This window comes from Bombina bombina, chromosome 7 (genome assembly GCF_027579735.1).
Source record: "Bombina bombina isolate aBomBom1 chromosome 7, aBomBom1.pri, whole genome shotgun sequence".
In the NCBI taxonomy this organism is placed as follows: Eukaryota; Metazoa; Chordata; class Amphibia; order Anura; family Bombinatoridae; genus Bombina; species Bombina bombina.
In genome coordinates, this window is record NC_069505.1 from 503,924,019 (window position 1) to 503,942,588 (window position 18,570).

The 18,570-nt window shown below is 40.1% G+C and overlaps 1 protein-coding gene across 1 annotated transcript in view; it reads left to right on the forward strand.

Annotated features, from left to right (window-relative positions):
• The window catches only part of LOC128636471 (cytochrome P450 2F2), a 49,132-nt gene that overhangs the window by 20,092 nt on the left and 10,470 nt on the right, over window positions 1–18,570 (forward strand). Inside the window, exons 3-5 of the mRNA XM_053689484.1 lie at window positions 4,371–4,520; window positions 12,152–12,312; window positions 16,306–16,482. Coding sequence (XP_053545459.1) covers window positions 4,371–4,520; window positions 12,152–12,312; window positions 16,306–16,482 — 488 coding nt within the window. The remainder of the gene's footprint in view (window positions 1–4,370; window positions 4,521–12,151; window positions 12,313–16,305; window positions 16,483–18,570) is intronic.

An 18,570-nucleotide genomic window follows, 5' to 3' on the forward strand; every position in this document is an offset into this window, starting at 1 on the left:
GGGGTGGCAACATCATGCTTTGGGGCTGTTTCTCTGCAAAGGGAACAGGACGACTGATCCGTGTACATGAAAGAATGAATGGGGCCATGTATCGTGAGATTTTGAGTGCGAACCTCCTTCCATCAGCAAGGGCATTGAAGATGAAACGTGGCTGGATCTTTCAGCTTGACAATAATCCCAAACACACTGCCCGGGCAACGAAGGAGTGGCTTCGTAAGAAGCATTTCAAGGTCCTGGAGTGGCCTAACCAGCCTCCAGATCTCAACCCCATAGAAAACCTTTGGAGGGAGTTGAAAGTCCGTGTTGCCCAGCAACAGCCCCAACACATCACTGCTCTAGAGGAGATCTGCATGCAAGAATGGGCCAACATACCAGCAACAGTGTGTGACAACCTTGTGAAGACTTACAGAAAACGTTTGACCTCTGTCATTGCCAACAAAGGATATATAACAAAGTATTGATATGAACTTTTGATATTGACCAAATACTTACTGCTAGATTTAGAGTTTGGCGTTAGCCGTCAAAACCAGCGTTAGGAGGCTCCTAACGCTGGTTTTGGGCTACCGCTGGTATTTAGAGTCTTGTAGGTAAAGGTCTAACGCTCACTTTGCAGCCGCGACTTTTCCATACCGCAGATCCCCCTACGCCATTTGTGTATCCTATCTTTTCAATGGGATCTTTCTAACGCCGGTATTTAGAGTCTTGGCTGAAGTGAGCGTTAGAAATCTAACGACAAAACTCCAGCCGCAGAAAAAAGTCAGGAGTTAAGAGCTTTATGGGCTAACGCCGGTTTATAAAGCTCTTAACTACTGTGCTCTAAAGTACACTAACACCCATAAACTACCTATGTACCCCTAAACCGAAGCCCCCCCACATCGCCGCCACTCTATTAAAATTTTTTAACCCCTAATCTGCCGACGCACACCGCCACAACCTACGTTATCCCTATGTACCCCTAATCTGCTGCCCCTAACACCGCCAACCCCTATATTATATTTATTAACCCCTAATCTGCCGCCACCAACGTCGCTGCTACCTTACCTACAATTATTAACCCCTAATCTGCCGACCAGACCTCACCGCTACTATAATAAAGTTATTAACCCCTAATCCGCCTCACTCCCGCCTCAATAATCCTATAAATTAATTAAATAAAATACCTACAAATAAATAGAAATAAATAAACTAACTAAAGAACAAAAAATAAAAAAATTAATTAGAAACATAATAAAAATATTACAACAATTTTAAGCTAATTACACCTACTCTAAGCCCCCTAATAAAATAACAAAGCCCCCCAAAATAAAAAAATGCCCTACCCTATTCTAAAATTAAAATAGAAAAGCTCTTTTACCTTACCAGCCCTTAAAAGGGCCTTTTGCAGGGCATGCCCCAAAGAATTCAGCTCTTTTGCCTGTAAAAAAAAACATACAATACCCACCCCAACATTTACAACCCACCACCCACATACCCCTAATCTAACCCAAACCCCCCTTAAATAAACCTAACACTAAGCCCCTGAAGATCTTCCTACCTTGTCTTCACCATGCCAGGTATCACCGATCGGTCCAGGCTCCAAAGTCTTTATCCAAGCCCAAGCAGGGGCTGGAGATCCATCATCCGGCTGAAGTCTTCTATCAAGCGGCAAGAAGAAGTCCAGAAGAGGCTCCAAAGTCTTCATCCTATCCGGACTTAGGACGTCGGAAGAAGAGGATGGATCCGCGCCGGAGGTCTTCAAGATGGAGCCGCTCGTCATCGGATGAAGATAGAAGATGCCGCTTGGATGAAGATGGTTGCCGGTCCGGATCTCCTCTTCTGCCCGGATAGGATGAAGACTTTGGAGCCTCTTCTGGACTTCTTCAGCCGCTTGATAGAAGACTTCAGCCGGATGATGGATCTCCAGCCCCCTCTTGGGCTTGGATGAAGATTTCAGAGCCTGGACGGTTTATTTAAGTGGGGTTTGGGTTAGATTAGGGGTATGTGGGTGGTGGGTTGTAATGTTGGGGGGGGGGTATTGTGTTTATTTTTACAGGCAAAATAGCTGAATTCTTTGGGGCATGCCCCGCAAAAGGCCCTTTTAAGGGCTGGTAAGGTAAAAGAGCTTTTCTATTTTAATTTTAGAATAGGGTAGGGCATTTTTTATTTTGGGGGGCTTTGTTATTTTATTAGGGGGCTTAGAGTAGGTGTAATTAGCTTAAAATTGTTGTAATATTTTTATTATGTTTGAAATTATTTTTTTTATTTTTTGTAACTTAGCTTTTTTATTTTTTGTACTTTAGTTAGTTTATTTATTTGTATTTATTTGTAGGTATTTTATTTAATTAATTTATTGATAGTGTAGTGCTAGATTTAATTGTAGATAATTGTAGGTATTTTATTTAATTAATTTATTGATAGTGTAGTGTTAGGTTTAATTGTAACTTAGGTTAGGATTTATTTTACAGGTAATTTTGTAATTATTTTAACTAGGTAGCTATTAAATAGTTATTAACTGTTTAATAGCTATTGTACCTGGTTAAAATAAATACAAAGTTACCTGTAAAATAAATATTAATCCTAAAATAGCTACAATATAATTATAATTTATATTGTAGCTATATTAGGATTTATTTTACAGGTAAGTATTTAGCTTTATATAGGAATAATTTATTTAATAAGAGTTAATTTATTTTGTTAGATTTAAATTATATTTAACTTAGGGGGGTGTTAGTGTTAGGGTTAGACTTAGCTTTAGGGGTTAATACATTTATTAGAGTAGCGGTGAGGTCCAGTCGGCAGATTAGGGGTTAATACTTGAAGTTAGGTGTCAGCGATGTTAGGGAGGGCAGATTAGGGGTTAATACTATTTATTATAGGGTTAGTGAGGCGGATTAGGGGTTAATAAATTTATTATAGTAGCGGTGAGGTCCGGTCGGCAGATTGGGGGTTAATTATTGTAGGTAGCTGGCGGCGACGTTGTGGGGGGCAGATTAGGGGTTAATAAATATAATATAGGGGTCGGCGGTGTTAGGGGCAGCAGATTAGGGGTACATAGGTATAATGCTGGTTGAGGCCGTGTACGGAGCGGCAGATTATGGGTTAATAATAAAATGCAGGTATCAGCGATAGCGGGGGCGGCAGATTAGGGGTTAATAAGTGTAAAGTTAGGGGTGTTTAGACTCGGGGTACATGTTAGAGTGTTAGGTGCAGACTTAGAAACTGTTTGCCCATAGGAAACAATGGGGCTGCGTTAAGAGCTGAACGCTGCTTTTTTGCAGGTGTTAGGTTTTTTTTCAGCTCAAACTGCCCCATTGTTTTCTATGGGGGAATTGTGCACGAGCACGTTTTTGAAGCTGGCCGCGTCCGTAAGCACCGCTGGTATTGAGAGTTGCAGTGGCGGTAAATATGCTATACGCTCCCTTTTTGGAGCCTAACGCAGCACTTCTGTGAACTCTAAATACCAGCGGTATTTAAAAGGTGCGGGGGAAAAAAAGCCAGCGTTAGCTACGCGGGTCGTTACCAACAAAACTCTAAATCTAGCCATTATTTTCCACCATAATTTGTAAATAAATTCTTTCCAAATCAGACATTGTGATTGTCTGGATTTGTTACCACATTTTGTCTCTCATAGTTGAAGTATACTTATGATGAAAATTACAGGCCTCTCTCATCTTCTTAAGTGGGAGAACTTGCACAATTGGTGGCTGACTAAATACTTTTTTTCCCCACTGTATATATGATATATAGATAAATTATTTAAATTAACTGGAATAGATCTCATTAATTTACAAAGTCCTCCAAAAAACATCTCATACCACTGTTTTCTCAGCCATCTTCTAAATCAGAAGATGATTTAGAAGATGTTAGCATATGGGCATTATGGCCAGATGTTTTGAACTACATTTCCCATGATACAGAGACACTCTTTTGGCTGTATGAATATGAACATCATGGGTAATGTAATTCAAAAACATCTGGTTGCCCAAGGTTGATGACCTCTGTTCTAAGGTACTAATTTTAGAACTAGGAACATACTTTCTCTACACCCATAGAAAGATAAGGGACACTTCTTGATGTCCACAATTCAATAACTCATATTTTCCAACTACATATTTAGCACCCACATTGTGTAAAGCAGTGTTTCTCAACCACGATCCTTAAGTACCCCCAACAGGATTTCATAATCCCTGAACCAGTGCACAGGTGAAGTAATCAGCTGATCGGTAATCATAGTTACTAACCTGCTCTCACCCATCAGCTGATTATTTCACCTGTGCACTGGTTCAGCTATAATAAAAATCTTGAGGACCGCGGTTGAGAAACAATGATGTAAAGTACGTAGCTTTCAATTTGCTGGCAAAAAAGTCATCTGTATTGTGCTTATTCTCCAGGGTTGTTTCTTCTTAGTGGAGAAGCTTGGAAGCAACTACGGCAATTTACTATGATGACTCTCCGTGATTTTGGGATGGGAAAAAAGAAACTGGAAGAAACTATACAGGCAGAAGCTAAGCATGTAGTGGAGCATTTAAGAAGCTTCAAAAGTAAGCAAAAAACCTATGACTAAAACAATGAGTTCTTCGCACAGTCAACAAGTGTTGGATGCAATAACTTGGGTACAAAATGCATAATGGGCAAAACAAAGACTGCAAATATTTATTATAAATGGAACAATTTGTATGACCCTAAAATGGTAGCCCTGAACACTGACAGACAGCTGCACAGTTCCCAGCAACCCAGGCAGTTAACCCCTGAGCTGTCTGGGTGACAGGCCCCTAGGGTAGCATTACAAAAGGTCTGTGTCACCATGGGTATGCATTGTGTGGGTGCTAACTAGAGTCCCAGGAATGGAAAGACCACAACGTGGTCCTCAGCTTGAACTTTTGGCACCAAATGCAACTGACTCTCCCATTTTTGCTTTTAAACATTACTGTGTGCCTGCTGGTGAGTGCCAAGTTTTCTGTGTGTTGTGTTGATATTTTTTTATAATGTTTCCCTATGGGCCTGTCATCCAGGCAGCTCAGGAGTTAACTGCCTGGGTTGCTGGGAATTGTGCAGCTGTCTGTCAATGTTCAGGGCTGTGATGATTAAAGTGGCTTAGGATGTGTACCCGTTTCAGTCAGATCGTGGTCCATTCCTGTGATATATATATATATACACACACACATACATACACACACACACACACGCATATATATATATATATATATATATATATATATATATATATATATATATATATATATATATTTGCATACGAAGAGAGATGCACTCTACCAGGAATGAACAACAGCTTACCAGCTAGTTATATGGCAATTTACCATCCAGGAGCAGCCTCTTTTTCACCAGTGTGCTTTTCACATGTGAAAACTTTCCTGAAGTATATCAGTCTGTTCCAAGTAAGGTAAGTCAAGCCCTCAAATACCAGGCAATTCTCCTCTGAACAAGAAACATGACAACCCCAGAAGATCATTTCGGCCCCTATGGGCCCCGTCAGAGAGGTGCAGCCACATTCCTCTAAGCACACTGGACAAGGAGTCCACGTCTGGTTTCCCCCATCACCCATAGGGAGACCTCCCTAGGTTCATATTAATTTGCATACGAAGAGAGAAGCGCTCTACCAGGAATGAACAACAGCTCATCAGCTAGTTCTATGGCGATTTACCACCCAGGAGCAGCCTCTTTTAGACCAGTGTGCTTTTCACGTAGGAAAACTTTCCTGAAGTATATCAGTCTGATCCCGCCAAGTAAGGTCAGTCCAGCCCCGAAATACCAGGTAATTCTCCTCTGAACAAGGAACATGACAACTCCAGATGATCTTTTTGGCCTCTATGGGCCTCGTCAGTGAGGTACAGCCACATTCCTCTAAGCACACTGGGCAAGGAGTCCACGTCTGGAACAAGGAAGCACACTGTTCTAAAAGAGTCTGCTCCTCAGTGGTAAATCGCCATAGAACTAGCTGATGAGCTGTTTTTTTATTCATAGTAGAGCGCTTCTCTCTTTGTATACAAATATATATATATATATATATATATATACACTTACACACACACATGTATATATATATATATATGCATACACACACATATATATATATATATATATATATATATATATATATATATATATATATATATATATATATATATATATATATATATATATAGAGAGAGAGAGAGAGAGAGAGAGAGAGAGAGAGAGAGAGAGAGAGAGAGAGAGAGATATGTTTATCAACAAAAGTCTCAGAGGTATGGGCACTCGCAGGTTTTTAAAAAAATTCAAGCTTTATTGGAGAGATTTCTTAAAAGTCAATGTTTCGGCCCAAATCGGGCCTTTATCAAGACAACTTGTCAATTTACATCAGCATAATGCAAACACAGAAGCGGCTATCAAGCTGTCCTGACTGTCTTTCGACTTTGGGAGAACAGTTTGATAGCTGTGTTCGCATTATGCTGATGTAAATTGACATGTTGTCTTGATATAGGTCCGACTTTGGGCCGAAACGTCAACATTGACTTTTAAGAAAATAGCCACCGCGTCTGTCCAAATGGGACAAGCCCAGGTACCACGTCAAGGTCTCTTACAAAACCTGGGTCCCTAAACCAACCAAACAATGCAATCTCTCAGTCAAACAAACTGGGAACAAATGAAGGGTGCACAGGCATTTTTACTTTTTAGATGAGAGCTTGTGAGTGAGTGCTGGACTTTCTCTGTGTGTTGTATTAATTTGCTTTGTAATTTTCCCTATGGGCACTGCACCCAGACCTTTCTGGGGTTAACTGCCTGTGACTCTGGGAACAGCACAGCTTCCTGTGAGTGCCATTGAGCACCCAGGACTGAGCATGTTGCAGGGTCATGATATGTGTACCCAAGTCCAGTCCCCTTCCGTGTTTTATCTCTCTCTCTCATCCCAAGCGTGAAACTTGTCTGTAAGAAAAGGGGCAGCTGCACAAAGTTAATAGGTGGAGAGGGAGGCAGCTCCACATGTAGACCTTCCAAGTGAACCAATGCAATAACGGAACCATGTATGTGGATAGCTATCATATGGGTATGGGGGAATATGAGTCAAGCACCCAAACCCCAGTAGTACGAATACCACATAGTAAATTTATATATACAAATGTATGATTAAAAGAATGTAACTGAGCAAATGAAGCAACTACAAAATGCCATCTCCCAACTCAAAAAAGGCAAAGCCCCGGGCCCAGATGGGTTCACGGAACTCTTTTATTAATCATTTGCCGACATCCTTAGCCCTCTAATCCTTAAAATGTTTAATAATTTTGTCTCCACAGGACAATGTCTCAAAGAATTTTTAGAGGCAGTTATTATTACTATACCCAAACCAGACAAATATCCCCAACTATTTAGTAGTTACAGACCTATTTCAATTATAACTATTGACATTGTTATACTCAAAAATATTAGCTAATAGATTTAATAGTCATAACTACTATAAAACATAGTGACCAGGTGGAATTTGTCCCAGGTAGGGAAGGTCCTTACAACACCCATCGGATACTGTCTATTCTTCACGAGGTGCAAAAATGGGGAACCCCTTTCTGGCCCTGTCTTTAGATGCAGAAAAGGCTTTTGACATGGTCAGATGGGAATATCTCTGGGAGATTTTGAAAGCTTTTAATACCCCCCCCCCCCCAATTTATCACAGCCACGCAAACTCTATATTCCTCACCTACTGCCACAGTAAGTGAAGTAGGATTTAGCTCTGGTTTAATATCTCTAATGGCACCCGACAGGGTTGCCCCCTCTCTCCCCTCCTGTTTGCGTTGGCTATAGAACCACTGGCCCAGGCGATAAGACTGGATGCACAGATAAAAGGAATGCAATTTGGCAAATCACAACATAAATTAGCCCTCTTTGCTGATGTCACATTATTACTCACCTCACCAGCCCAATCCATGCCTGCAGTGTTTAACTTAATAAAAAAAATGTAGTGGTCACAGCTACTATAAACTAAATGTAACTAAAACAGAAGTATTATTTTTAAACATCCCACCACCAGAATTAACAGACGTTCAAGCCTCCTATCCTTTTGTCACAGTAAGGAAAGGTCTTGGATCTCAACTGCAGATTGGTATAGTAGTTTATGGAAAGAATGAGGGTTGCTCTCCTGTTAAAGTGGTTACAGGAGTAGGAAGTTAATATGCCCAGGAAAGTAATGATCTCTTTAGTAATGTAGAAGTATATTGAGTCTGGGATGGACCAGTACTTGTATTACACATAGACAGTCCATAAATCAAGCTGAGGTTGTAAAGTGAGTGGCAATATGATTTAGTTTGTTTTGTTCTCGGCAGCAGTGGACAGCATGTCTTCAATGTAAAAGAAATCAGCGTGTGCGGCTGAAGTGAGACACCGGAGGGAGAGGGTGTGTGTGGATCCACCAATCCAGTAGCGGTATGAGCTTTAGGGCTGACCTGAATGTGTCGCTCCTCCAATCCGCTGTCCGTATATGCAGGCAAGCTGGTCTGTGTGAGTGGAGGCTCCTCCAATCCGTGCAGCGGAATCGCTGACAGTCCGGGCGTTATTGCAGCGTTATTGTCCGATATGTGTAGGAGAGAATCTGGAACACGGCAAAACACAAAGAAAGGTTCTTACACACTCGGAAATGAATGCTCAAGTATTAGTCCGGGATGTAGTGCTTCAGAGGGATTCTCCTAGTAGCAGAGTTTAGACTGGGAAAACAGCAGAAAAGTCTATTATGAGTCCCAGCAGAAATTAGCGATAACTCTTTGTAGATGTTGTTGTCAAAAGTGAAGGGCTTGAAATGAACTGAATTAACAGTTAGCCAGTAAGAGGTTTAGGTAGATTGAACTGTTCAGTGAACTGTTTGCTACTCTAAGACTTCAATTAATTGGCAAGGAGCATAGAGGATCATGGGAATTTATGAGGGAGGCTTAAAGGGATAGGCAGCAAAGGTGAAATCCATGACACCTTTACAATGGTCGCCACACTATATCAAGCACTTAGGAGTATATTTGAGCCCCGACCTTCAGAAGGTGATCACTAGAAATTATCTGGATCGCTTACCCAAATTCAAAAAACTCCTAGATAAATGAGAGTTTACAGAATTCTCCTGGACAGGTCACATAGCGGCTATTAATATGGCATTTTTGCCCAAACTAACTTACCTATTCAGGTGCATCCCCCATTCGGTCCCCAGACCTATACTGAATCAATTCCATATGTTTGGAAAGGCAAGTGACCTCAAACATCCCAAATTGACAATTCAGAAACCAAACAATAAAGGCGGTTTAGCGTACCCCAGCATCTTACTATATCATGAAGTGGCACACCTAACCCATGTTTCTGCTTGGAATTTAACCTCCTCTGACCATAGGTGGTTAGAAGTAGAACAATCCTTGATCCCGATGGGTATTTTACTCTCATACCTACCTTGGATTCCCTCTTATTTAAGATACAGACTCAAGATAGTACATTGCATACTTCTTGACACACTTCAAATTTGGGATAACAGGAAACACATGACTAATATTTCACCACACCCTTCTCCAGTATATAAAGTATGAAGCGTTCTTGTATGCCTACTGGAAACTCACGACTGTTGGTGGGCTAAATCAGCTACCTTGACCATCTCTCACTTTTGGGACAGAGAGGGAATACTAGATTTTAAGGAGGCGGCGGAGAGATTTTCTCTCCCATTACGTTTGAACTTTGAATATTTACGTTTAACTAGCTTGCTTAGGTCTTGGAGTTTCCCGAAGCACTCTATTCATAGTACAACAAATTGGGAGAATAGATGGAAACAAGGCAAACCCATTAGAGGCATGCTTTCTATTCAATAACGTGAGCTGGTGACTCCAAAAGAATACGAGAAACATATCAAGTCCTTGCATGGGAGAGAGACTTACATTTTGTTGAGGGGGCGGAGGTTTGGTTCAGGGAGCTTGTGAAAACTAAACAAATTTTACACTGCGCAACACTCTAGAAACTATATTATAAAATTATAGTCCATTGGCACCTGGTCCCTATCACTTTACATAGAATATTCCGTTCCTCATTACCCTTATGTTGGAGAGAATGTGGCAATTTAGGAAAAAATGCACACATATGGAGGAAGTGCCCTAGGATTAGAGGGCTGTGGAGCTCTGTGTTCAACCTCTTGTAGAGACTTCAAATACCTGTAATGATGCACCCGGCTGTAGGACCCCTGAACCTTAAGATGTCGGACCTCCATAAATCTGACAAATAGCTAATGACATACTGACAGCTACCAAGTTAGAAATTGCTAGAAATGGGAAGAAGACTTCTCCCCCTACTTTGGTTCAGATTTTGGACATACCACATCAGAAAAATGGAACTATGTGGCCTATTCTATATCGGCAAAACTTCGGACGATATAAAAAACGCATGGCCAACCACAGATGCGCAATACGGACAGCTATTAACAAAGGCAAGAGTGACCAACCGGTTGCAAGACATTTTATGGAGCAAGGGCATACAGTGAAAGACCTTAGATTTATGTTCATTGATCACATACCCCCTCTAAGAAGAGGTGGAGACAGAGAAAAACTTCTACTATAAAGGGAAGCAGAGTGGATTTACAAACTTGATATGATCCACCACAAAGGATTGAATATGGGTATTGACTGGCACTGCTTTCTCTAAGAACCATGCAGCGGATCTCGCCCATCGGTTCCCGCTCAGGTTTGCTTCTTTGTCAGTACCCCTTGATACATTTGTACATCTCTTGGTGGTATCCCCTTTTTTAGACTTTGCTTTGTTCTGTGGAGTTATGCCCATGGACGTCTGCATATGACTCTTTCTATAAATGTCAGCCCTTATTCAGCTCCCTGAACCTATGTTAATATTTTTTAGATAGATACTTATATGAGGGAGATACATATAAAATGTGGACTGTATTCTGTAACATTTCATGAGCTATATCTCTGATGTATCCCAATTGCTATTTTGTGACTATTAGATCTATTACCACTACATACCTGTCTGTCCACCTATTATACCTACATTAGGACACATTTACTCTATGGTCCGGTCTGTTTACCCCAGTTCCATTCTTTTAATCATACATTTGTATATATCAAATTACTATGTGTTATTCGTATTACTGGGGTTTGGGTGCTTGACTCATATTACCCCATACCCATATGTTAGCTACATGGTTCCGTTATTGCATTGGTTCACTTGGAACGGCTACATGTGGAGGTGCGTCCCTCTCCACCTATTAACATTGCGCAGGTGCCCCTTTTCTTACAGACAAGTTTTACGCTTGGGATCTGCCATCCCCTACTTGCGGGTTTAACATATGTCCCTCCCCCTGTGCTAGACATGGCCCGAGCTATCTTTGGTTTGTTGCTGATATCTACTTAGCACTCTTTGCCAAGGAGGTGCGCCCCCCCACCACCAATGAGGAGCTGTGTGAAGCCACACACTTATTTTTGCATACATTTAATTGTATCCCGTGAGTGAGCATGAACTCTAGCTGCCTGACATTTTGGGTTTGGGCTTCGCTCATGAATAGTAAGCACTTTGGGCTATTGCGATCTATATGATGGTAATCTTACTGCCGTTAGTATTTGGGTCCTGTAACAGCGTTCATTTCTATAACAGCACACATTTCTGTTTGTCCTTCATGACATTTGGTATTCTATATCAGCATCCATTGTTTGTAGGGCCGGAGGACAGTGTCCTAGCTATTATAAGTTATTATAGAATATTATCATTATTCCTCCGTGTTATAGCTTGTTTGTGTCTGTGGTTACACACATGGTCCATACCTGCAATTCACACCTACACTGTTGTATATAGGGTGAGTGTAAAGGGGGATTACGATTATATTTTGTAGTATTATTATAACTTTGGCTGGTTGCCCAGGCAACCAGTTTGGCATTTTTTGTACACAGGGGGAGGGTCTTATATGGTATATATGCTTGTTATTCACTAGTTGTTTGTAGGTCTGATGAAGGGGAGCTGTCCCCGAAACATTACTTAATTAAAAGCAGTTTTTGCAATATTTAAGACCAGTGAGAGCTCTATTCTATATATTTTTTTCTCTCTCCTCTCTCTCTCTCTTTCTCTTTCTCTCTCTCTCTCTATATATATAAATATATATATATATATTGTATATATAAATGTTATTTTATTTTTTTGAAAACAAATATCCTTTTTTCTGCAGGAGAGCCAATGCATACCAGCAGTATCATGGGCTGCACCGCATCCAATATGGTTGTCTCACTCCTAATGGGAACACGGTATAACTACAGCGACAAGAAGTGGATGCAGGTTCTCAATAACATAAATGAAGCATTCCATGTAGTCTGCTCCATATGGGGCCAGGTGGGTGGATGCCTTTAAAGAAATAGTTCAAGGGTTAGTCTAATCAACATTAAACTTTCATGATCCAGATAGAGCAGCAATTTTAAGCAAATTTCTCATTTACTCCTATAATCAATTTTTTTTGTTCTCTTGGCATCTTTATTTGAAAAAGCATGAATGTAAGATTAGGAGTCGGCCCATATCTGGTTCAGAACCTTGCTGATTAGTGGCTACATTTAGACACCAATCAGCAAGCTCTACCCATTTGCGGAACCAAAAATGGGCCGGCTCTTAAACTTACATTCTTGCTTTTTTAAATAAAGATACCAAGAGAACAAAGAAAAATTGATTTTGACTAGACTATCCCTTTAATATTAAAATATATGAAAATGTAGGAAATTTATATGTTTGAGATCATTTGCTTCTCTTCCTTTAGTTTAATCTATAAAGTCAAGATACCTACTACTCCTCAATTTAACTATATTCTTTCCCTATAGCGCTTGCTATTGCATCGCATTTTATTTACCTTAAAGGGACATGAAACCCAACATTTGTCTTTCATGAATACAATTTTAAACAACTTTCCAATTTACTTCAATCATTTAATTTCCTTCCTTCTCTTGTTTTCCTTTGCTGAAAGGTTTATCTAGGCAAGCTGAGAAGCAGCAGAGAAACTAGATTCTAGGCTTGATTGGTGACTGCATATATATATCGATTGTGATTGTGATTGGCTCCCCCATGTGTTCAGTGAGAAACCATTAGTGCATTGCTGCTTCTTCAACAAATGATACAAAGGGAATGAAACAAATTAGATAATAGAAGTAAATTAGAAAGTTGTTTAAAATTGTATTCTCTATTTGAATCATGAAAGAAAAAATTTGGGTTTCATGTCCCTATAAATCCTTATAACTTTTCACGTAAGTCTCCCTATTGCTCCATATAACCATTTATTTGACTTCTATTAGTGACTGAACTTTCTTCAACCAACAAAAAAACATACATTTCCCTGCATTATAAATATCTAAAGGGACATAAAACCCAATTTTTTCCTTTCGTAATTCAGATAGAGAATACAATTTAAAAAAAAGTTTCCAATTTACGTCTATTATAAAATTTGCATTGTTCTCAAGTTATACTTTGTTGAAGAGATATCTAGATAGGTAGCGTGCACTGACTGGAGCACTATGTGACACAAAATAGTGCTGTCCTTGCTAATGTATAACATGTCTGCCATTTAATGCTGCAGATACGATCACCCTTCTGAACTTAACTTCCTGCTTTTCAACAAAGGATACCAAAAGACAAAGAAAATGCGATAATAGATATAAATTAGAAAGTTGTTTAAAATTGTATGTTCTATCTGAATCATGGGTTTTATGTCCCTTTAAGTACTGTAATGTCCGATGAGGTTCTCCCTCTAACTTCCCCTCCTATATAGAAAACTGCTGTCATTTCTCTATGTCTATAACAATAAATAAAATCACCAGCTTTTTAAATGACAACTCAAAAATATCCAGATCGTCGGTGTGAAATTCAGGGTTAAGATATTTTCTATTGAATCTCTGCAATGCTGGCCTCGTTAGCACTTGATGTAAAAATCTGTATAAAAATAATATGTCAAAGTATTTAGCAAAAAGGGCACTTTAAGAGTTCTACTTTATTCCAAAGTAATCTTACAAACTAAAATACACACATAGATTTTATAAAGAAAATCAAATGTTCTTACTACTCCATATAACCCTACCTATAACTCCTCCTATTGCGCCATATAACCCTCCCTATAACTCCTCCTATTGCTCCATATAACCCTCCCTATAACTCCTCCTATTGCTCCATATAACCCTCCCTATAACTCCTCCTATTGCTCCATATAACCCTCCCTATAACCCTACCTATAACTCCTCCTATTGCGCCATATAACCCTCCCTATAACTCCTCCTATTGCGCCATATAACCCTCCCTATAACTCCTCTTATTGCGCCATATAACCCTCCCTATAACTCCTCCTATTGCTCCATATAACCCTCCCTATAACTCCTCCTATTGCTCCATATAACCCTCCCTATAACTCTTCCTATTGCTCCATATAACCCTCCCTATAACTCCTCCTATTGCTCCATATAACCCTCCCTATAACTCCTCCTATGGCTCCATATAACTCTCCCTATAACTCCTCCTATTGCTCAATATAACCCTCAGTATAACTCATCCTGTTGCTCCATATAACCTTCCCTATAACTCCTCCTATTGCTCCATATAACCCTCCCTATAACTTCTTCTATTGCTCCATATAACTCTCTTTATAACTCCTCCTATTGCTCCATATAACCCTCCCTATAACTCCTCCTATTGCTCCATATAACCCTCCCTATAACTCCTCCTATTGCTCCATATAACCCTCCCTATAACTCCTCCTATTGCTCCATATAACCCTCCCTATAACTCCTCCTATTGCTCCATATAACTCTCTTTATAACTCCTCCTATTGCTCCATATAACTCCTCCCTATAACTCCTCCTATTGCTCCATATAACCCTCCCTATAACTCCTCCTATTGCTCCATATAACCCTCCTTATAACTCCTCCTATTGCTCCATATAACCCTCCCTATAACTCCTCCTATTGCTCCATATAACCCTCCCTATAACTCCTCCTATTGCTCCATATAACCCTCCATATAACTCCTCCTATTGCTCCATATAACCCTCCCTATAACTCCTCCTATTGCTCCATATAACCCTCCCTATAACTTCTTCTATTGCTCCATATAACCCCTCCGTATAACTCCTCTTATTGCTCCATATAACTCTCCCTATAACTCATCCTATTGCTCCATATAACCCCTCCCTATAACTCCTCATATTTCTCAATATAAAACCTCCCTATAACTCCTCCTATTGCTCCATATAACCCTCCCTATAACTCCTCCTATTGCTCCATATAACCCCTCCCTATAACTCCTTCTATTGCTCCATATAACCCTCCCTATAACTCCTCCTATTGCTCCATATAACTCCTCCCTATAACTACTCCTATTGCTCCATATAACCCTCCTTATAACTCCTCTTATTGCTCCATATAACCCTCCCTATAACTCCTCCTATTGCTCCATATAACCCCTCCCTATAACTCTTCCTATTGCTCCATATAACCACTCCCTATAACTCCTCCTATTGCTCCATATAACCCTCCCTATAACTCCTCCTATTGCTCCATATAACCCTCTCTATAGCTCCTCCTATTGCTCCATATAACCCTCCCTATAACACCTCCTATTGCTCCATATAGCCCTCCTTATAACACCTCCTATTGCTCCATATAACCCTCTCTATAACTCATCCTATTGCTCCATATAACCCTTCCTATAACACCTCCTATTGCTCCATATAGCCCTCCTTATAACACCTCCTATTGCTCCATATAACCCTCTCTATAGCTCCTCCTATTGCTCCATATAAACCCTCCCTATAACTCCTCCTATTGCTCCATATAACCCTCCCTATAACACCTCCTATTGCTCCATATAACCCTCTCTATAGCTCCTCCTATTGCTCCATATAAACCCTCCCTATAACTCCTCCTATCACTCCATATAGCCCTCCCTATAGCACTTCCTATTGCTCCATATAACCCTCCCTATAACACCTCCTATTGCTCTATATAACCCTCCCTATAACTCCTCATATAGCTTCTCCCTATAACACCTCCAATAGCTCATATTAACTCTCCCTATTACACATCCTATTTTGTCATATAATTTCTCTCTGTAACTCTCAATCTCTAATGATAATCTGTCCCTATAACTCCCCCTATTACTCTATATAACCCTCCCTATATCTTCTCCTCCATATAACTATTTTCATATAACACATTCAATTGCTTATATTAACTCTCCCTATTACACATCCTGTTGTGTCATATCATTTCTGTGTATAACTCCTTCAATTGTTCAGGATAAACTCTCCCTAAAACATTTCCTCTATATAATCTATAACTGTTCCATTCCTTTAACAGCTTTATGACATCTTACCAAATATCATGCACCTGTTACCTGGACCACATAACAAAATTTTTACTCTGTTCCAAGATCTCAACGATATTGTGATTGAGAGAATAAATTATAACCTTTCAACGCTTGAACCAAACTGTCCACGGGATTTTGTTGATTGCTACCTTATACGGATGAAACAGGTAAACTTTAATTTGAAGATTTAATACATAATTTAAGTCAAAATCCACTTCCTTATAATGGCCTAGAAGGGAGTTTTGGAAGCCGTATCTCAGCACCAAATCTACCTACAAGGACAACTGACCTCTCATTTGAAAGAAGGGAGTTTGTTCTTTCAAACCTTTTAAAGGGACACTGAACCAAACATTTTTCTTTCATGATTGAGACAGAGCAGCAATTTTAAGCAACGTTCTAATTTACTCCTATTATCAATTTTTCTTTGTTCTCTTGGTATCTTTATTGGAATGTAAAGCTTACGAGCCGGCCCATTTTTTTGTTCAGCACCTTGGATAGCGCTTGCTGATTGGTGGTTGCATTTAACCACCAATTAGAAAGTTGCTTAAAATTGCTGCTCTATCTGAATGACGAAAAATTTAGGTTTAGTGTACCATTAAGTGGCTTTTGATTGCCGTAAAAATGGTGAATACCTGGAGTAGCATTTAAAACGCTATTTTAGCAGAGGGGGAGATGGGGCTTTTTAAAGTCATTGTAGCTTCAAAATGGACCCTTGTACCTCTAAATATTCACTACCTGAAGGCAAGTGACCCCTCCTTTTAAAGAGGTGAGGTCATTCTTTTCAAGGAGAGTTCACATGTCCAGTGGTTATCCATTGACCACTGTGTTAACAATGATTACCTGTCAGAACCATAATCATATGGAATAGTATCAGTAGGTGGGGTATCCCCTATGTTAACTCCCACAATACATACCAAAACTTGAGACCCCTTATTTGAAAGCAGCAATCCTGGTCTTTCAAATGAAGTGTCCTGTGTCTACCCACTGCTATCTGATTATCACAACAATAAAACATACCTCTCATCTTTGGTTATATTTTTGGGGTTACAACATATCTTAACACCCCACATTTGAAAGAGTGAGGTTTAACTATTAAAATAAGAGGTTTCATCGCCTTATATCTATGATGTGATCGTTATAGTAAAGCTGATAACCTAGCAGTAACCACTCGCCTAATTTATTTGTACTGTTGACATTGGGGCCCATTTATCAAGCTCCGGATGGAGCTTGAGGGCCCGTGTTTCTGGCGAGCCTGCAGACTCGCCAGAAACCACAGTTATGGAGCAGCGGTCTTCGCCTGCTCTGAGCAGGTGGACAGACATCGCCACAATTCAACCCAATCGAGTACTCGAGGCTGTGGACATCAATCCGCCCGATCGTGTACGATCGGGTTGACACCCCCTGCTAGCGCAAATCTGTAAGGGGGCGGCATTGCACAAGCAGTTTTCATGTCCCTTTAAAGTCAGTGTGTTATTGATTAGTATTATGCATTTGTTTATTATGTAATCTTACTGTCTTCAATGGCCATTTAAGTTAAGTACAGTCTTCATAGTATAAAATGGTGATTTGATTTATAGTTTTATACCTTTATAAAACCAGAAATCAATTGTGTTTAATAATATGGACAAATTACTTTCAAAATGAAGCACCTTTTGAGAGCAGAAAAGATACAACTCAAATTTCTCATAATGGCTTTTAAGAGGTAAGTGATGTTGAGACTAAATTGTACGAAATATAATGGAGCAAATATGTTGTTGTTTTTTGATGGGTTGGAATACCGATGTCAAATTAAACCCCATACAAGGTATAGAGGTCATCAACTAGACAAAAAGGCACTTGAAAATCATCTGATCACTGGTATATAATGGGGTATTTACTGGATTGGTAGGGCATGAACGTTTAATAACCAGGGAAAAAGTTACATAAGGCATTTCCTACCTTGGGGCCGATTTATCAAGGGTCAAAAGGCTCGCCAGAAGCAGCAGTTATGAAGCAGCGGTCTTAAGACTGCTGCTCTTTAACTGGTCCACCGCCTCTGAGGCTGTGGACATCAATCCGTCCGATCGTGTACGATCGGGTTGACACCCCCTGCTAGCGCAAATCTGCAGGGGGCAGCATTGCACAAGCAGTTCACTAGAACCCTGTCGGCATTTAGCGATGTCGGACGGACAAGATACACAGTAGCGTATCATGTCCGCCAGACTTTGATAAATCGGCCCCATAGGCTTAGATTACAAGTGGGGCTTACGAATATT